This window comes from Lasiodiplodia theobromae, assembly GCF_012971845.1.
Source record: "Lasiodiplodia theobromae strain AM2As chromosome Unknown scaffold_2, whole genome shotgun sequence".
Classification (NCBI taxonomy): Eukaryota; Fungi; Ascomycota; class Dothideomycetes; order Botryosphaeriales; family Botryosphaeriaceae; genus Lasiodiplodia; species Lasiodiplodia theobromae.
Genome location: NW_023336495.1, coordinates 576173 through 595907, shown reverse-complemented (window position 1 = coordinate 595907; position 19735 = coordinate 576173). Strand labels below are relative to the sequence as shown.

At 56.6% G+C, this 19735-nt stretch overlaps 8 protein-coding genes across 8 annotated transcripts; 3 read left to right on the top strand and 5 right to left on the bottom strand.

Annotated features, from left to right (window-relative positions):
* Positions 1 to 373: 373 nt before the first annotated feature.
* LTHEOB_715 (Soluble epoxide hydrolase) lies at positions 374 to 1282 on the bottom strand (the record flags this gene model as incomplete). The annotated part of the gene is made up of 1 exon (XM_035516484.1): positions 374 to 1282. One exon carries the CDS (start codon positions 1280 to 1282, stop codon positions 374 to 376), a length of 909 nt encoding a protein of 302 aa, XP_035369474.1.
* Positions 1283 to 3095: 1813 nt separating this feature from the next.
* LTHEOB_714 (Major intrinsic protein) lies at positions 3096 to 4763 on the top strand (the record flags this gene model as incomplete). The annotated part of the gene is made up of 3 exons (XM_035516473.1): positions 3096 to 3426; positions 3589 to 3869; positions 3927 to 4763. 3 exons carry the CDS (start codon positions 3096 to 3098, stop codon positions 4761 to 4763), a joined length of 1449 nt encoding a protein of 482 aa, XP_035369473.1.
* A 141-nt stretch (positions 4764 to 4904) lies between these two features.
* LTHEOB_713 (Aliphatic nitrilase) lies at positions 4905 to 5987 on the bottom strand (the record flags this gene model as incomplete). The annotated part of the gene is made up of 1 exon (XM_035516462.1): positions 4905 to 5987. One exon carries the CDS (start codon positions 5985 to 5987, stop codon positions 4905 to 4907), a length of 1083 nt encoding a protein of 360 aa, XP_035369472.1.
* A 2179-nt stretch (positions 5988 to 8166) lies between these two features.
* LTHEOB_712 (Glycoside hydrolase family 61) lies at positions 8167 to 8862 on the bottom strand (the record flags this gene model as incomplete). Its single annotated transcript, XM_035516451.1, has 1 exon — positions 8167 to 8862. One exon carries the CDS (start codon positions 8860 to 8862, stop codon positions 8167 to 8169), a length of 696 nt encoding a protein of 231 aa, XP_035369471.1.
* A 1747-nt stretch (positions 8863 to 10609) lies between these two features.
* On the top strand, positions 10610 to 11356 carry LTHEOB_711 (Alanine and arginine rich protein; the record flags this gene model as incomplete). The annotated part of the gene is made up of 1 exon (XM_035516440.1): positions 10610 to 11356. One exon carries the CDS (start codon positions 10610 to 10612, stop codon positions 11354 to 11356), a length of 747 nt encoding a protein of 248 aa, XP_035369470.1.
* A 535-nt stretch (positions 11357 to 11891) lies between these two features.
* LTHEOB_710 (mRNA-capping enzyme subunit beta) lies at positions 11892 to 13228 on the bottom strand (the record flags this gene model as incomplete). The annotated part of the gene is made up of 2 exons (XM_035516429.1): positions 11892 to 12503; positions 12551 to 13228. 2 exons carry the CDS (start codon positions 13226 to 13228, stop codon positions 11892 to 11894), a joined length of 1290 nt encoding a protein of 429 aa, XP_035369469.1.
* A 611-nt stretch (positions 13229 to 13839) lies between these two features.
* On the top strand, positions 13840 to 17648 carry LTHEOB_709 (26s proteasome regulatory subunit RPN2; the record flags this gene model as incomplete). Its single annotated transcript, XM_035516417.1, has 5 exons — positions 13840 to 14039; positions 14202 to 14371; positions 14433 to 14989; positions 15039 to 17309; positions 17364 to 17648. 5 exons carry the CDS (start codon positions 13840 to 13842, stop codon positions 17646 to 17648), a joined length of 3483 nt encoding a protein of 1160 aa, XP_035369468.1.
* A 1449-nt stretch (positions 17649 to 19097) lies between these two features.
* Positions 19098 to 19583, bottom strand: LTHEOB_708 (Lsm domain-containing protein; the record flags this gene model as incomplete). The annotated part of the gene is made up of 2 exons (XM_035516406.1): positions 19098 to 19325; positions 19398 to 19583. 2 exons carry the CDS (start codon positions 19581 to 19583, stop codon positions 19098 to 19100), a joined length of 414 nt encoding a protein of 137 aa, XP_035369467.1.
* Positions 19584 to 19735: the final 152 nt, after the last annotated feature.

Below are 19735 nucleotides of genomic sequence, written 5' to 3'. Positions count from 1 at the left end.
TATCTGCGGCTAGCGAAGGCGACAGGGTTTCGGTCTAAAGAGTGAGCGGCCCGTGGCGTTCGAGCCTGTTGCCGGCCTGCCGCCTGTCCACTCCGATTGCCGGGGGGGCGGATGGCCGTTCTGGGTCGACCCGCCGTGACTGTCTTTGGCTCTTGCTGCTGCGTGGCCCCAGCCCACTCGTCAAGCATCCGCCAGAGCCTGTGAAACCACGTCTCACGGAGGATTGTGTCACAATGGGCCGCACCCGCCAGGCAGTGAGAAAAACCATGACTTTGCTGAAGGGGATGACTATCACACGACTGTAGGCACCCGACGGTGGCGGAGTGCCCGACCAAGGCAGAAGCCAGTCGTCGACTCGACCACGCTGACGGACTCACGAGTGCCGCTCGACGAATGCCAGGACCTGACGGATGAAGTCCTCCGGATTCTCCTCGGCGATGTAATGCGCCGAGTCGCAGACGAGCGCCGTCTCAACATTCTCGTACATCTCGTCCAGCATCCACGCCGCCTCCTTCGCATGCAAACTGAGCTCGCCACTCAGACCCAGCGCCGGAACTCGACACTTGCCGTTCGCCATCAGCCACTCGCGGTTCTCCAACGCATCCGTCTCGAAGGCCCTGTACACTCCGAACGCACACCTCATTGCGCCGGGCTGCGAATAGTCGCCGACGTAGCGCTCGAGGTCATCTTGGGAGATGGCTTGGGCGTTGAACGAGATCTTGTCGAAGAAGTGACGGAGGTAGATGTGCTCGCGGCCGGCCACCAACGCCTCGGGCAGGTCGGCTACACGGTGGAAAACGAAGTGGAATTGTTGGGGCATCATGGTCTTGTGCCTCTCATAGGCCTTGGTGCCCGGCAAGGGACACTCTCCCCAGATGACTGACGCAACGTAGTCGGGGTAGCGGGACGCATAGGCGTGTGCAACCATGCCGCCAATGTCGTGCCCGACAACATGGATACTTTGGCGGATTCCGAGATGAGTGTGGATGAGGTAGGACAGGTCTGCAGCCATGACCGACTTGGTGAAGGCGCCATCCGGGCGAGAAGACTTTCCAGCACCCCGATAGTCCGGGGCGATCACGCGATAGCCGGCGCGCGCCAGCGGAACCAAGACATGGCGAAACTGGTAGCAAGTTTGGGGAAAGCCGTGGATCAAGAGGATGACGCCCCTTTCCGGTAATTCAGAGGGTGGAGGGGAGCAGTCGAGGTAGTGGATTCGCACGCCGGTACCGCCGATGGGGGCGATGCGCTCAGTCCAAGGTGGGTAACTTTGCTCTTCCATTTTTCGGGGCGTCAGGCTAACAACTGCAGTTCAAACTCTGCCCATTCGGTTTATATGTCGCCCGAGCACCAGGCGCGCAGGTGCTCAGCGTCATGCCCAGCGTGAGCCAGGTGTCTTCAGCGTCATTCCTCCTTTGCCCGGTAAGCAAATGTCTCTCACTGGCAGGGTAACAGATGACTGCTTAGAAATAGAGGGTGTCGCTGCGCAAAACCTGCTAGCCCGACGGAGGAGGGCGATGACGCTGATAAGAGCGCATAGTTGCGCCCGGAGACGGGACCGATCGCCCCTCGCAGCGTAGCTCATCCGAATGCGTTCCTACGCAGACGATGGGCTGGAGGCTGGAGCGACCGCAATGAGCGCTACTAGATGTCTGGTTTTTCAAGGGCTGTGAGCGGGTGAAATGCCGACCTCGTGACGGGGTCCTGCGGACTTTTGCTGGCGGATGGCGCTGCCCACGAGGAACAAGGCTCTGGCACGGCTGGCACCCAAGTCACGGCTTGAGCGCGGGATAGACGCCTCGACACGGCCTCGTGGAGAGAGAGAAAGGAAGACAATCTGTTTTCTCACGGCGCAATGCAGGGTGCGGAAGAGGCAGTCACTCCTACCTTCTACGTCGGGAATTCACCGGGCCGGTGACAAGCGGCGCGTTGGCATCCGCCCTTCGTTCCTTCCCTCTGCTCAGCTCTTCTGCCGCATCCTCCAACACCACAAATCCTCAGCGCCTCTTCTCCGCTTCTCTGCCGTCGCAGTCGCCCTGTACGCCGCGAAACTCATTGACTTCTATCAGTTTCGCTCGTGCCACCTCGTTGCGCCTGGCGTCGCACAGCCCTCCGAGAGCGGCCCACCAACCGCGCGTCAGCATGTGATGAATCCTGCCCAGGCAGAATGCGAATTATCGACTTCAAGAACTGACGCTCGTTTTGCGGCAGCCGATTAGACTTTCTGCCAAGCTTTTTTCTATCCGCGCCGATCAAGCCTGACCCTTTTCCGTGCGGCCGTGTCAACGGCCATGTTGCCTTGTCGTCGATTCGACTCGTATCCGGCGGGTGGGCCGTGAGCATGGATCAGCATTGCAGATAACCTCAATCATTCGCGAAGGCCCACAGAAAAACGGCCATCCAGCTCTTCCGATTATTCCGCCGCGTCATACCAGCCCGAGCGGTGAGCCTTTGAACGTCATTGTCACCCTTTCGCTCGCTCTTCATGTTTTCCACGTCCTCTCCCGATCTTCGGCCCCCAATATCTTTTCCTCGCTCGCCTTCCTTTCGCTCCGTAGTTCTGTATCATACCTCAATATCATGGCTTTGCCAATCCACCGTGTCCCTTGATTTTTGCCATTGTTCACCATCAATCCCAACGAACACGTTTCAGAGTTCGAAAAGAGATGGAGTCAGACCAAAACACCAGCTTGAGGGCTGAGGAAAGCGAGCCCCACCAGCCGGATGCAGCCTCGCCAGCGGCAGACGACAACGCAAGCCATGATGAGAGCGTAGCTACTGCCCCCACGACCGCCTCCGAAAGATCACGACCAAGGCCGATCCGTAGAAGCTCGACCCTGCCTTCTCAGCACCACAGATTCGACGGCGATGCCGGTCCCAGTAGCCCTTCCCGCCGGAGAGGCCATTCCGTATCTTATCGCGACGTTGACAAGTCACCATACGGGATTCGCACTTCCATGTCAAAAGACGAAAAGATTCCGGATATTCCAGAGGAGGGGAGACGGGCTTCGGTGAGACAGAGGGACGACGCGTCTTCTCGCAGCTCTCAAAGAAGGAGAAAGAATGAGAGCACCAGTCGACCTCGGGCATCTACTATGGCAAGGAGACCAACGCTGCTTGGAAATGTGCCGCCATCCGGCTTCACGCTGGCCGGGCCTGCGGAGCCAGCACCCCAAACTCACCAGCCATACGTTGACCCAGGCTATGCTGAGCTTAACCCAGCATACGAGCAGCCGACAAATGCTCGTCCGGTCTGGGGTTTGGCAAAACCCCTGCCTCGTGTCGTGCGTCCCGGCATGGTGCCTACTCCTGGAACTACAACCCCCACTGAGACGGAGAAACCACCAATTGATCCGGATATAGAAAAAGGTAGAGTGGATCAGACCCTGAACCTGGGCAGGATCTCATCCCATCTCAGAGATGCACGTGAGCAAAGAGAAAACAATTTCCTGGAGAGAATGGGGTCGAGGTTGTCAACGTCGGGTGCGGCGCTTCCTGTTACGAGGACCGAGTCCCGAACCAGCTCACGCAGGAGGGAAGGCTCAGAAGTCGAGCCACCACAACTCCCGCTGACACCTCTACCTGAAGATCCCACCTCACCGCGATCCGAGGAGCCACCGTTCTTACAGGTTCCCTCGGCGGATCGACCAGGCCGGGTCTCAAAGGAAGAGGACGGCTTTGTACCACATGACAGCAGATTTCCCGATGACGCCTCGAGTGCAGCTACCGAGATTGATGACGGTGGAGACTGGGTGGACGAGGGCTTGGCTTTGATGCCCATCCGTACTACAGAAGAAATTCATAATCATCACACTCACTGGAGCGTCGTCAGGACCAGATATCGGGAGGAATTGGCTGAACTTTTGGCAGTATGACTTCCCCAAACATGGCGAATATTGAACCACAGTTTGCTGACTTGTCCCCAGGTAATCGTACAGCTCACCCTTGGCTTTTGCGCAGATCTTGCTTCAACAACATCCGGTGGTGCCAGCGGAGATGCTCTCGCTGCTAATCTGTCCTGGGGTCTTGCAACCATGATCGGGATTTACATAGCCGGTGGTATTTCCGGTGCTCATCTCAACCCAGCAATCTCCATAATGCTCTGGATCTACCGTGGTTTCCCTCTCCGAAAGGTCCCGCCCTACGCTTTCGTTCAGATTCTCGGCGCCTTCATAGCCGCATTGATCGCATTTGGCGTCTACAAAACCCAGATCCTCAAGTACGGCGGGAGTGACCTGGCCGTCGGTGGAACAGCCAATGCCTTCCTGACAGGTCCTCGAAACAGCGATGTTGGTGTTGGAACCGCTTTCTTCACCGAGTTTGTCGCCACAGTCATCCTGGCCATCGCAGTCCTTGCTCTTGGTGACGACACTAATGCCCCTCCTGGCGCGGGTATGAGCGCGTTCATTATGGGTCTGGTCATTACCGTTGAAAGCAATGCCTTCAGTAACAACACTGGCTGTGCGATGAATCCATCTCGCGACTTCGGTCCCCGGCTTGCGCTTCTCGCCCTGGGCTATGGAAATGCAGGGTTCACTAGCGGATACTGGGCCTACGGTCCCTGGGCTGCCGCGATTTCCGGTGCCATTGTAGGTGGTGCGCTGTACGACATTGCCATCTTTGTTGGCGGCGAGAGTCCGATTAATTACCCAAGGAGTAGAATAAAGAGAGCACATGTGAAGTGGAGGAGGAAGTGGGCAACCCGGTTGAGGCTAGACAAGGTTCGCAGGCGTAAGGCTGGCCAACTGAAAGGAAAGGCATAAATGGGGAACGTTGAGTTTTGAAGTCCTAAAAGAATTTTCAGCAACGTACAAGGATGATTATAAAATCAAAAGGCTTTTCATTTGTACCTGACGGTTGACTCCATCCACAAGAATCATCAACAGAGCATATAGAACCGCATTCTACTCCTGTATATTCGCCAACAACTCCCCAATCGACACCGTCTTCTTCTCCACAAACGTCCCGTTCACCTTCGGCACGCCCGCAGGCCACGCGCCCTCAATCTGCTTCAACACGCCCCAGCTCTGCTCCCCATCAACATCATACGCCTCCCTCCTAAACGCACTCGCATTCACCGACGCGAACAGCAACGGCTGCTCATCCCAATCCACATCGGCCTCGACGCTCGCCACCTCGGTCCCGTCGGCCGCGTACACGGCGCTGTAGCCCACGGCCGCGAACAGCGTCACGGCGCCCGAATTGACGGCGTACAGCCGCGCCGCCGCGGAATTCACCTCGAGCGACTCCCACGACAGCGCGCGCGGGTCGTTGGCGGATGGCATGTACGGAAACGCGGCCACGTGCACGTCTTCTAGCTGCGCTTGCTGCGGGAACGTCATGCTCGGGTGGAAGTGCTCCCAGCACTCGAGGAGGCCCCAGCGGCCGAAGTCTTGTTGTTGGGAAGTAGTCGCCGTGTCGACGACGCGGAAACCGTCGGCGGCGTCGCCGTCGCTCCAGAACGACCGCTCAATGCCCGACGGCCGCAGCTTGCGCCGCACGATCAGCGGCGCGCCGGACGGCGATATCAGCGCTTGGCCCATGTAAATCGCATCACCGGCACGCTCGGAGTATGCCAGTGCGAGGTAGACGCCATGGCGCCGCGCGGCGCCCAGCAGCGTGTGCCACTGCGTGCTGTTGACGGCGAGCGACTGCGCGACGTAGTCGGCTGCGTGATGGCTAGCCAGCCACGCGGCGTCCATGCCCTTGGGGTAGCCGGGGAACCAGAGTTCGGGGAAGACGACGAGGGAGGCGCCGTGGGAGGAGGCGGTCGCGATGAGGGTGAGGGCTTTGGCGATGGTGGCGTTGAGGGAGGGCGTGGTGGTTGGGGATGTCCAGTTTTTGTTCCAGAAGGGAGTGAGCCAGTTGGCGGGGGGTGTGCGGACGAGGGCGACGGTGAGGTTGGTGGATGGGGTGGTTGTGTTGGTGGTGGGTGCGGAGGAGAGGGCGGATATGCCCGCGGCGAGGAGGAAGGGGAGGAGCTTCATTCTTTTGGTGGTAGGACTAACGACCTGGTCTTGGTATGTGAACGGTGGTGTACTTCTTCGTCTTTATAACGAGCAGAGGCGGCGCGATGGCGTGGCACGCCATACTGGTGCGCGCTGCCGGTTACGGTAGTACGTCCATCACCGGTGTAGATGAATTATGGAGATTTACCGCGATAAGTATAGCTACTAGTCAGCGTATCTTCATAATCACGTTAGTATTTGTCAATTGACGCCTATCTCAAGGCGAAGTACTTACCGTTTTATAGTGCCGGAGTGTTATTTCGAAAACTTGCCGACGATGCCGAATCGGCGGCCCGAATGTGGGAGATGACGACCGGTAAGTCGTCAAATGTAGGTTCTATTTCGTTCATGGAGCGCGAAGGCGGAGATCACCGGAGGGAAGGGAGACATCCTCTTTTTCCATATGGTAGGGGTTTTGATGATAGATCAAGAAATGTTGATATTTCGGCCAATGCGTGCAGATCGGTTCTTGTGTGGTGCCTTATACGATTGAGAGGTGGAGGGTGCCAGACACGGGAATAGTATTTGGCTTTTCAACCCATAAGTATCCCGGAATCGGTCAGTTTTCTTCTCATTTCGTTAGCCTGGGAAAATTTTTAATGCTGGGGACTCACTGATATTTCCTAATAAGTTCAACAAAAATAGTAGAAAAGGTATCCCCGGCATTAATTATTGGTCTCAAGGATTGGATTCCGGTTGTATCCACGTTTTGATAGCGGCGGTGGCCCGTTGTTGGACGGGCAATTTGAACATGCGTGGTGCCCGCACTGGATGCAGGCGCGGTGGATGTTCCAGTCATGTGGGTAGAACTCGCAACGACAACAGACCCAAAATCGTCCGTTGTGTCGGTATACCATTGCGGAACAGCGGTGAAGTTTTCGATGATAAGTTGGGACAGACACATGCGCGAGATGAAGCAGCAACCCCCGCTCTCAAACGTGATGCCTTTATAACCAGCTCCATGACTTGTTAGGGCTGTCTCTCCAAATGAAGTTGCTGGAGAGAAAGCGGGTCGTCCAAGTTGGGACAATCCAGATGGATGTGGCGCAACTGGTCCCGACGTCGATATGTGTTGTCGTTGGGTAAAAGACCCGAAGGTGGAACCTGATGGCTTCACATCTTCATGCAAAAGTTTTATGCTTAGTGATCATAAGGTAAAATCAGCGATCAACTCCCGGGAATGTCGTATCTGGAATTCCGCCTGCTGCTGCCTGTTAATGTTGCCCGGAGGGGGGCATGTTGTGTCCCCCGACGGATGGTGCGGAGCCGTTTCCAAAGCCCAAGGCCAGCCACCACATCGGATTGCCCTCTTCAGAAATATGTGTCAAGCTCCTAATGGCTGTGCTTGTATGTGAACAATGGGCCCTATCGTGCGGTCGGCACAGACCCACATTAAGATTTGCGATGCTATACAGACAGCTTGTGAGGAGATGAAGAGAAAGAGAAGCTGGTTCCTGAGTATGTTCCGTAGAGAACCGAATGCTCCCAGTGAGAATTCGTCTCCGCAACACTGGAGCAAGAGTATCTGTAGTGAGGGGTTCGGGTATTTGGTTACATAGGGCTGGCCGACTGCGGGGCATGCAGATCAACGCTGAGGTCAATGGGTGGACGTGGCGATATAGATTGCGGCTCAGCACCGGTTGATTGGTCACTCGCGAATCTGCATGCGATGCATGAACGCCGATGAAGATCCTTCCGATTCGAGGCTGATTGCTGTGCCTCACTTAATGCCGGCTTGCCGGAGATGATCACGTACATCAGTAATCGGCACCGGCTTACTCGAAAGGAAATTGCATCGGGAATTGTTGGCATTTGTAGAAGAAAAATGTTACCTAAAATCTTGTAATTGGTTTGGGGGCATCCAAATATCGTAAAACGTTGAATGCAAGGGTTGAGTCTCAAAATGGTTGCCGGTGGTAGCCCTCACACTTTCCGATCTTGAGTTTAGACTTTTCGTTATAGACTCTGTCAGCCCCATTCCATCATATGTCACACAAGTATGAAGATCAAGTGGTAAATTTGGTCAATGCATCAGAATGATCATTCATTTACAGCAAAATGTGAAGTATTTACTCAGAATAAAAGCCGTCGAGCACCTTCCCCTTCCGAACATCCCTATTCTTTTCTTTTTCCAGAAGCATCAAGTCGTGCTAACCTCTTAACCAGACCAGACAGCAGGGCCGGGAAGAGTGTAGTTGGTGGGAACAGGGTAGTAGATGTTGATGAGGAGACCGGGGTCAGTGGCCGTGTAAGCACCGGGCAGGGAGACCTTCGGGCTGGGGCTGCCGTTGCCACCGTCGGTGACGGAGATCTGACCGCAGGAGATGTAGAACTGAGCACCATTCTCGGAGCCGGCGCTGTGCAGAGCGATGTGCTCGACACGGAAGAGGTAGTCGCCGGAGGGGAGGGACTCAGGGATGGTGACGTTGACCTGGGTCAGGCCCTGCGAAGGCCAGCCGAGCTCGCCGTTGTTGAACGTGGGGCCCTGGCCGTAAATCTTGAACCAGACGTCACCCTCGCCCTTGAAGTCGGCGGCAGTGGTTCCGTCGGGAGCCTTGGCCATGTAGAACTGGAGGGTACCCGGGTGGGAGACGTCGGGGTCGACGGTGAAACCGAGGTTGTTGCCGGCCTTGACGGACAGAGTCTCGGTCGTGGGGTTGGAGGAGTCCTCGTAGCAGCGGATGTCCTCGGAGGTAACATCCGTGACGGGGCCGTGCGAGTAGTGGTTGGAAGTCATGCGGACGTACTTCCAGTCCTCGGTGACCTCGCCCTCGTTAACAAGGGCAGGGAAGGTGTAGTGAGCACTGCTCAGGCTCGCGGCAGCGAGGGTAGCGAGGGTGGTAGAGAACTTCATGTTGACTTTGGAGGGTTGAAGGAACGAATGGAAGATGGCTTGCAAATGGTAATGATCGAATCTGAGCTTGTGTCCAGCACTGAAGAGCCAGGAAGGGTGCGGACGAGGGCTGCTTTTAAAGTCGAACGGTTCCCGAAACGCGATATATTCGGCATTATCGAGGTGTATCCTTTCCCCGCTGTCATTTCCCTCTTTGGACGTTTCTGCTTCACGGTCAGACGTTCCGGCGGCTAAAAGTGGCCCTTCATTGCTGGATCTCCGAGCGCCGAAGGCCAAGGGGGAAACAGTAGGCGACACCCCTTGTCGCTATACCTGGGGCTAAGCTTTCATGGCATTTCTTGGTGGTCGAGAACACGCCCATGGGTGACCAGTACTGGGCTTGCCGAACCTATGAAACAGGAGCTGTTGGTACGCATAAGTTTTGGAACGAAGATCTCTGGATGGAAATGAAACTTCGCTGCGAAATGTGGGGCTGCCGTTTCAATGCTGTATCAACAGAAGAGTTCGGGAAGAGGCATAGAGGTACACTATTGGAGCGTCAACTAGGCGAAGCTTTCATTTAGGGGGCATGGGGCAAGTTGTGGATGGAAATAGATGAGCCGTTTCAATGCCCGGGATCTCTGACATCAGTGCCGTCGTGCCGTCGCGGCTTGTCGGCTCCCTTTCCCGGCACTATTGAATTGTATATAAGTCTCCAAGCGACACTATCACGCGCCGCGCGTCGCATCCCATCGGGCGAGTGGAGTTCGAAAGCAGTGAATTCAATATTTTTGCGATGATGTTATGGTGTTGAAACATGAGGCAAGAGCGCTCAGAGTTGGGGTGGGAAAACTTCGGCGGCAGTTTGGTGTTTGAACTTGTCATGGCCGGTCTTGCCGCAAACTCAGTGTGAGTCTGCGGCTACCACTTTACACAATACATGAGGCATGCAGTTGCTCTTCCAACGCGCCTTCTAATTTCACTGGCCAAACAACACACACGTGTCGCAAACCAGTCATCCTGTCTGAACGACATTACCACAGCAAGAGTTCAACCGCGCATCTGTCAACCTGACCGGCTCTGCGAACCCTAGAAAGAGCTTGGTGTGACGAAAAAAGAAGCGGATGACCGCAACCACAACCACCGGTTGCAACGACATGTGTTGAAGGTCCTCACCAGGCATGTCGCCATTCGCCGTTTAGTCCATAGAGTGAACGGAAAGATTTCTTCACGACACATCACGCAAACGAAGTCTGGGCAACGTTGTACTAGCGAGCTTTGTCACCGTTAACAAAGGCGACTGAACTACCACCGCGAACAGCGCTTTCCTCACCTACAAAGACGACGCAGCACCGCCTAACACCAGAATTTTCCCCCAAACCAGTGAATGTAAGTGAAACCCATCTTCTATGACTACCTCTCACCCTTTAGCGATCTACACATTCTTACCATGGCTCTCAGAATTCTTCCGGGAAACCCTTTTAAGCATAACGCTCGTCCACCATTCGTCTTTCACTACAGGGCACCCTTCTTTTTCCTCATGGCGCCTCGACCAGGTCAAGAGCGCGAAGTCAACCAGCGCGTCCCTGTCCGCCCAGACTATGTCTTCGTGAAAAAGGGCGACCAGTACATCACGCGGCACTGCCGTCAACTCACTAAAGAGATGGGAAAGGACTTGTTCGTCGTTGTGGTAAGGCTGCCTGCTCACTCACCCTCCCTCCTACCCACCCTATCACCCACTTTCTTTATATTTCTCTCCTCGGTTCCAATGCTCGCCCAACAAGACCCACCCTCCCATAATCCACCTTCCCTAACACCTGTCCAACCCCAGGACGATAAAAGGCGCTCCCTCGGCCTCCGCGTCCCCAAGCACATCCACAGCACCGTCCTCGCCGCAGACGCCGCAACGAAAGCCGACCGCCTCGCCGCGACTGCAGCACGAGACTCGCGACTGCTGGCAAACGCGCGCAGCACGCTGCTCCGTCTCTACCCAGCAACGCCCGCTGACGCCGTCGATGACATCGTCGCCCACACGTTCCGTAAGCACAGCGGACGCGTCGGCCGTGCCGGCGACATGGAGCTCGACGAGAAGGTGACGCTGGGATTGCGTGCGCACGTGAGGCACAAGTACACCGACTACGATCGGTTGATGCGGCACGAGGGGCTAGACAAGGACGAGGCGCGCAGGAGGATTGCGCATGAGGTGGATGAGGTGGTTAGGAAATGGCAAGGAGGAGAGCAGGGGCCGATCTGGGGCCGGAGGAGGTTGTCACTTAGAAACGCTGGTGTTGGTGTAAACAACGCTGGTAGTGGCGGTGGTAGTGCAAGTGGCTCGCCGAAGAGGGGTAGAACAAAGGGCACGAGCAGTAGGGCGACGACAAAGAAGACCGGTGGGGGCATCAAGAAGAGACCAAGAATGAAGCAAAAGAGAACTTTGGCGAAGACGCCGAGGGTGAGCAAGACTGCGAGGAAACCGACGAGGAGCACTAGAGCACGCAGAGGCAAGAAGGCCTAATGGAATGCGTACGCTCGATGAAGAAACTACTCGACGAATGAGTTTCTCGAGGAAGGAATTGCTCAAATAAAGGATCGCTCGACGAGAGGGTTGCTTGACGAAGGGATTGTCCGACGAGGTAATTGTTCGACGGGGGAGTTGCGGATGGAAGTGCTGTACGATGACACGACCTACAAAGTATGATGATACCCGATTATAGATCACAACATTGCTTGCCCTATACTTGCGCAACGGCTCTGCTGCTACGTGTCTATTATACATTGTAGCTCCCTAATGAGCTTAGGGAAATTCCCTGAATGCAGCCGCGGGGGTATCTTGATATGATTTTTAGTAATCCCAGAACGCCTGTTGACTCCTTTATGCTCTCTCTGTTCCTTTCTGCCCTTCCATGATGAACTACACTCATCAGACGACATCGGCCGCGAAGGCTCAACCCCAAACCCAAGCGTAGGGCCGCGATGGTCCTTCGGGTGTTTCTCTGAGTCCAATCAGTGTAGACTGCTTCGATTAAAATCACATGCGTATTTTAGTCGTCTTACATAATAGTGGCTTCCCTAGAAAGTATCCTGATGTTGTTGACGAACGTTTTGACCATCTCTTCGTAGCACGCATCCGGGCGTCCTTGCTTGGTCCATAAACCCTGTTCGATGAGCTTTTCGGCCATCAATTCGACCTCCAATTCATGAACTTTCTGGTGAGGGTCATTGGCCTTTCTGACTTGGGTCAAGTCGACCTGCGTGTGTAGATGCTGATAGCTCACACGATCCTTCATGCGGCCAGGTTCATCCGACGGCTCGAACACCGAAATGTCCTCATCCAGCTGGATTTCAATGTTCACGCTGATGCGGCAGTCGAAGGCCTCGCTGGGTGAGATGATGTCGAGATCGGCGACGCGTACCTTCACGATCTGCGCCTTGATTTCCTTCGTATTCGTATCTCTCGTAACTCGCACGCGGGGTTTGCGCATGCGGGCTTGGCCAAAGAGGTATGGACGCACGGCTGGCGGTAGAGACTGCAGAACGTTTTCGTCGGCAGTGTAGAACGAGTCCGTCTCGCGCAGATGCTTGTAATGGATCTTCGGACGATCGCTCCTGAGGCTCTCGCCGACGGTCTTGTTGAGGAATTCGTTCAATGCCTTGTGTTGTTGCTGTAGAACGTTAGCCGTGCATATTCAGAGGTCCACGGTGAACATACCTCGTTCATGCGGCTCTCAAACTGGAGCTTGCTGGATGGATAGGCAGAGACGGCTTGGGTAAGGATTGGTAGCGTAACTCGATCGCTGGTATTCTTGTCCAGCAGCGTGCCTAATTTTCCTTCGATCTCGAGCTTAATGCCAGGGTGGGCACCCTCAGGCACACCTCCATGCAGATCCTCCCGGTCGACCACGTATTGCCATAAGAAGTCGCAGACCCGGCGCACGACCTCGTCGTAGGGTTGAACATTGGTGAGACTCGGTTCTAGACCGCTGCTAGAGCCCTCTGTGGGAGGAGGCGCGGGCGGCTGTCGGGGCGCAGCTTGTGCAGGCGGTGCCTGATGCTGGGGCGGCTGGTGCTGCTGTTGCTGTTGTTGTGGCGGGGGAGGCGGGCGCTCGGGTATGTGCGCCTGCCTGATCTCTCCACGCTGTAGCGCGTTCCAATCGAAACGGCGAGCCCAAGGCGGTATCTCGCGCGGTTGGTGAGAGGAAACGACAGACATGGTCCTGGGACGTGGTGGGGGTGACGTCTGAGGTGCGGGTGATGGCTTGGACGTGTGTGAGGCAGCAGTGGATGGTGGTGTAGGCGAGATAATGGATGCGACCGAAGCTTGTCGGCCCGTCTTTGGGGTCGCGGGTGGAAGGTTTCCATCGTCGTTGAGCATGCCGCGGAGGTCCATGGTGGTGGATGGCTGGATGCGCGTCGGCGCTCGTGTCGGCGGTGGGATATGCGGCTGAGTCGGTGGAGATGCGGCGATGGGCGCGCGGGAGGTGGTGCTGGTCCGACTCTGAACGCGGGACCAGCGCGCTCACCAGCAGACAAAGCGTGGCGAAGGTTGCGGGTTCGGGGGCGCAACACGCAGCTGCTCTGCCGCGGCGCGAGCGCAGATGCCAAAGACTCGTGTCGGAGGGCTTGCACAATGGTGGTTGCGAATGCAGGCGGCTCACATGGCCTGGCGCGCGTCGCCGCCAAGTCGCTGCCGGGTGAGGCTGGTGAGCGCTCCTTGGCGTCGGCCGCGCACGATGCGGAGCAGGCGAGGAGATGCGCAAAAAGGCCAAGATGCTCAGTGGGCGAGTACGCGCGCAATGCCAGCGAGCGCGAGTGCGACTGGCGATGCGGCGGCCGGAGAGTGGTTCCTGACGCTGCGCGTAAGCGGCAACCTGTATGGCCGGCGGACGACCGAGTCTTGGCTTTGGGGCTTGTGAGCTGCACCGTCGCTGAAGCTCCCCATCATCATCATCAACAACGTCAACCCGGCCTCACCACCTCCCATCCCCCATCCATACCACCATGACCGCCGCCTCCCATCCTAACAAGCCGACTCCGACAAGACCCTCTGACCAGTCCATCATGGGAGGCTTGACCTCCGCTGCCGGCCTCGTCGGCTTCTTGTCTGAGCCAGACAACGACCTCAGGTCGTTCGCCCTCCACCGGTTAAACGACGAGATCGATCTGCTGTGGCCCGAGGTTGCAGGTTCCGTCGGTCAGATGTGAGTTCCCCTCCGTGCTCCTGCTGCACCCGTTGGCAACAGCTCTGGGCGATGGAGCTCAGCTGTGCGGCAGCTGCGAGCTCTGCCAGCCGCCACCATGCCGGCCTAGCCTAGCGCGCCGGGAAACGCTGCATCATCATGCTAACACACCCGTCTGCACAGAGAAGCTCTGTACGAAGATGAGTCGTTCCCGGAGAGAGAACTCGCTGCTCTGGTGGCGGCCAAGGTCTACTACCAGCTACAAGAGTACAACGAGAGCATGGTGTTCGCGCTGGGGGCAGGAAAGCTGTTCAGCATAGATCACCCCGGGGAGTTTGAGGACACGATAGTTAGTGAGTCTCGGCCTACACCATCCGCATGTCGCGAGCTATGCTGACCGGCCAATGCGTTTAGCCAAGTGTATCGACACCTACATTGCTCTGTCCGCCCTGCACAACCCTCCGGCGCCCGCAAGCACCGCAAACCAGCCTCCGCCCCAGCTTACGACTGCCTTCCCCGCGAACGCAAACGGCAGCGCAAACACCGCCGCAAGCCTGACCTCTCCGACGACGCCTTTCTCACAAACCACGCTTCCCTCGAAGTCTCTGCTCTCCCGCGACGATTCCACGAGCTTCGATCCGTCGGTCCCCGGCGGTGGCAATGCCGGCACTCCTGGCTCACACCCGTCTCCCTTGGCTCTGCCGAGGCCGGTGCAGAAGAACCTGCAGACGGTGATCCGGAGGTTGTTCGAGAGCTGCTACCAGGCTGGCGCATACCAGCAGGTCGTCGGTATCGCCGTGGAGGCCCGGAACCTCGATGTTCTGCGCGAGACCATCCTGAGGGCGAGCCAGGACGAGAAGAAGCAGGGCAAGAAGGCTGCCAGTGGCGCCGCAGGCAAGAGCGAGGAGCTCATGGAGTACATTCTGGACATCTGCATGAACGTTGTCCAGGAGCGCGGTCTTAGGAACGAGGTATGTGAATTTCGAGATATGTTTTTGGAAGTATACTAATTGCTGTCAGATCCTGAGATTGATCCTCGACCTCCTCAACGAGCTCCCGAACCCTGACTACTTCTCTATCGCAAAGTGCGTGGTGTACCTCAACCAGCACTCGATGGCCTCCAACATGCTCCGCCATCTCGTCGAGCGTGGAGATGCTCACTCCTTGGCTGTCGCGTACCAAATCTCTTTCGACCTCTACGACAACAGCACACAAGAGTTCCTCTCTAAGGTGATCGAGGAGCTTCCCGAGACGGAGGAGAAGAAGGATGAGGCTGGTGGACAATCGTCGGCCAACGGGGATGCTATGCAGACCGAGTCTGGCGAGGGAACTAGGGAAACGGACGGACTGCTGGCAAACGCGGAGAGCACTCACACCGCAACCATTCCCTCAAGGACAAAGTCGAACCCTGCCACCGAGGAGCAGAAGAAGGCTTTCTCGTCCATCCGACACATTCTGAAGGGCACCAAGACAATCGACCTCAACCTCGAGTTCCTCTACAGGAACAACCATGCCGATCGCAACGTCTTGAACAAGATTCGTGACAGCCTGGAGGCTCGCAATTCCATCTTCCACACCGCCGTCACTTTCGCCAACGCCTTCATGAACTCGGGCACTACCAACGATGGCTTCTTCCGCGACAACCTTGACTGGCTCCAGAAGGCCGTCAACTGGTCCAAGTTCACAGCCACTGCGGCGCTGGGTGTCATCCACCGTGGAAACATCACTCAAGGCCAGAGGCTGCTGGACCCCTACCTTCCCAAGGACAACAACGTCTCGGGCTCGTCGTACAGCCAGGGTGGTTCCCTGTTCGCCCTTGGTCTGATCTACAGCAACCACGGCACTGATGTGCTCGAGTACCTCTCGACCCAGTTCAGGAAGGCCTCGGAGGAAGTCGTGCAGCACGGTGGTGCTCTCGGTCTGGGAGTTGCGGGCATGGCTACCGGTAACGACGACATCTACGAGTCCCTCAAGACCGTACTGTACACCGACTCTGCCATCAACGGTGAGGCCGTCGGTCTTGCCATGGGTCTTGTCATGCTCGGCACCGGTAACATCAAGGCTCTGGAGGACATGATCCAATACGCCCATGACACGCAGCACGAGAAGATCGTGCGCGGTCTGGCCATGGGTATGGCTCTTATCATGTACGGCCGCCAGGAAGCTGCCGATGAGCTCATCAACGGTCTCCTCGAGGATCCCGACCCGACCCTCAGGTACGGTGGTATCATGACCATTGCCCTCGCCTACTGCGGTACCAGCAGCAACAAGGCTGTCCGCAAATTGCTCCACGTTGCTGTCAGCGACGTTAGCGATGATGTTCGCAGGGTCGCCGTCATGAGTCTTGGATTCGTCCTTTTCAGGAAGCCGGGTGCTGTTCCTCGCATGGTCGAGCTCCTTGCTGAGTCCTACAACCCTCACGTGCGGTACGGCGCAACCATGGCCCTTGGTATTGCCTGCGCTGGTACTGGCCTGCACGAGGCCATTGACCTCCTCGAGCCTATGATGAAGGATTCCACCGACTTCGTCCGCCAGGGTGCTCTCATCTCCCTCGCCATGATCATGGTCCAGCAGAACGAGTCGATGAACCCCAAGGTTGGAACGATCCGCAAGACGCTCCAGAAGGTTGTGGGTGATCGCCACGAGGACGCTATGGCCAAGTTCGGTGCTGCTCTCGCTCTTGGTATCATCGATGCCGGTGGTCGCAACTGCACTATCGGTCTGCAGACCCAGACCGGCAACCTGAACATGACTGCTATCGTCGGCATGGCTGTCTTCACCCAGTACTGGTACTGGTTCCCTCTGACCCACTTCCTCTCCCTCAGCTTCACCCCCACCGCCATCATTGGCGTCGACCAGGACCTTGAAATCCCAAGCTTCAAGTTCTACAGCGCAACCAGGCCAAGCATGTTTGATTACCCGCCGGAGGTGGAAGTCAAGACTGAGGAAGCTCCGGAGAAGATCAAGACTGCAGTCCTGTCTACTACTGCTCAGGCCAAGCGTCGCAAGATGGTCAAGGAGAGGCAGCAGCGCCGCGAGAGCATGGATGTGGACCCTACCCCTGCCACACCTAAGGCTTCGAACGAGGAGGACAAGATGGACACGGATGAGGATGGAAAGAAGGACGAGAAGAAGGAGGGCGAGAAGGAGGCCACTCCGTCTGCAGAGGGCTCGAAGAAGAAGGTTGAGAAGGAGAAGGTTGGCTACGAGCTCGAGAACATGTCGAGGGTTCTGCCGGCGCAGCTGAAGTACATCAGCTTCCCCGGCGACCGCTACGTGCCTGTCAAGAAGGTGGGTTGTACTCCAACTCCATTTTTTCATTTCGGCTATGCTAACCAGCTACAGGCTACCGGAGGTGTTATCCTCGTGACAGACACGAAGCCCTCGGAGGCAAAGGAACTTCTCGAGCTGAAGGTCAAGAAGGCTTCGGCCGCTCCTGCTCCTGGTGCCCCCGGCCACTCTCTTCAGGACCGCGTGGAGGACGCCTACAGCTCGCGCGACACCGGCGCCGGTGTGACCGGCGCTGCCGAGGCAGCGGGTGTTCTCACCGCCGTCGATGAAGATGACGACGACGAGGAGGCATCGGCACCTCGCGACTTCGAGTACTACTCTGACGGTGGCGAAGAGTAGAGTTTGAACTCGATCCCTTCTCCTTGTACATCATCACATGATTGGGTGCTGTTAGGGAGCGGTTATCTTCTTTATTCGCATCAAGTGGATTACTAGTTTTCAACGAGCTCGTTTCCATTGGGGATGGGGGAGAGGCTCAGATTCCTCCTGACAGATGGGCAGAGCGTAATTTAGGGGTGTGTGGCGGGTGATTGGTAGTGAAAGGTGAAGTCAGGGTGGAGGAAAATGCGGAAACACGATGGATGATGCGATGAAGGTGGTTGGTCTCATGAAAGATGAGGAGGGTAGCCAGGCCCGGCGGATACTCTGGCGCAAACCAAACCTGGGAATTCGAAGAGAAATTACAGCTTTGTGATAGACAAGGGCGCTTTTTATGTTCATTGCTTTTCTTGCTCTTTCACGCGAGTGGTCAGAAGGCTTCGGGCTCATCTTTTCCGGAGGCATGGTGTATATTATGCATGAATTGAAAGCGATGATTTTTGACGTGTGCTTGCTGGGTGATATCGTCTACCTTGCTGAGGCCAACGCCCATGGTTGAGCTCCTTTAGGGTATGGTTGGGCTCGCTTGGCTGTCGCTATGCTAATGCTATGCTAATGGTACCCGCCAGGATGACTCGGGATGCTGGTAAGTCAAAGGATCGGATTCTGTCCTCCAGATTCACTGTTCAGAAACCAGCGCATTCATGCCTGAGGCCGAGGTATCCCTCCAGAGCGCCACGTGTTTCCGTCTCGGTAGGTACTGTCTTAGAAAGAAATATCAACGTGGTTCCCTAAATGGCCTCTGCCATCCATGATTGAGTGTAGCGGTCGAGAAAGGTTTGTCCAGGTACACTTCTGGTTGCTGTGTTGGCTAGTCTTCGAGTTTCCCTGCAGTGGGTGGATGTCCGGGCTGCCGCGCAGAGAACCCAATCCTATGGACTCATTGGAAGATTGGTTGTGCCGTCGCTGTTGTAGGCGTGCCTCATCATCGGCGTTGATCCAATCTTTGAGTTCCAAGTGGCTCAAGCTTGGTGTGGTGGACTTGTTCCCAAACAATGACTGAATACATGTAGGGTCCTGATACGGTGTTTCTTGTTGCTGCAACCACGCCAGGATCTCATCCACCTGCGGTAACCTACCCAATCTTCTGTGACGTGGGTAGTTCCTCATTCACCCCAAGCCCGTGGCATCGGTAGCCAAGTATTACCAAGGGAGGAGTCGTTCGTCGTCCAGGTCGATTGCTCGCCTCTCAATATCCTCCGTTTGGTATCGCTGTTTCTCCCAGAACGCGGCCAATACGTGGAAAACAGCCCCCAATCCATATAACCAACCGCGTTTGCATTTCGCGCACGCATTCATTTCCATCACCTCATGCTCCTGCTCCTCGTTTGCCCTTTTTTCCCTTTAGCCACAAACTCAGTTCCGGGTATTTCAATAACATCACCCGGTCACCTTCCTCAGATTCTCACTTCAGCCACTCGCACACACCGTCAACGGCACCACGGGCGCCGGCGCCCACGGATTCTCCTCGCACTCGATCCGCGTCACGTAGCGGCCCGGCACGACGACCAAGCCGACGTAGCGGCTCGACAGCGGCAGCTGCACCGACGGGTCGCCGGACGAGGCGATGGCGGCGCGGATGGCGGCTTCGCTGGGCGGTCGGTATTCGTGGGTCAGGGCGAGGATGATGTTGCGGTCCTGTTTTTTGAGAGGTTAGGGTTTTTTGTTGTTGTTGGTGGTGGTGGTGGTGGTGGGGACACGAGGGCTTACTTTGTCGGTGCATTTCATCTGCCCGATGAACATGCGCTTGTCGGTGACGTGCACGCGGAGGTTGCGGCCGATGAATTGGGTCAGGTAGGTGATTGCTTGCGTGGGCGAGACGGTGGTGGATGCTGTTGCGGAAGCGGGCGTGGGCTCGGCGGCTGCTGGGGAGCGGCCTTCGGGGATTGTTTCCATGACTGCGTTCGTTGCGTCCGGGGAGGGTCGCTGTGAGAGGTAGGTCCTGGTGTTATTCTGCGGTGCGGTCACGGCGTGAAGCTGTCGAAAGCTTGGACGTTTGGCGGGGAAGTGCGGCGTAGCGGCAACGATTTTTCGCGTTGCCCAGACAT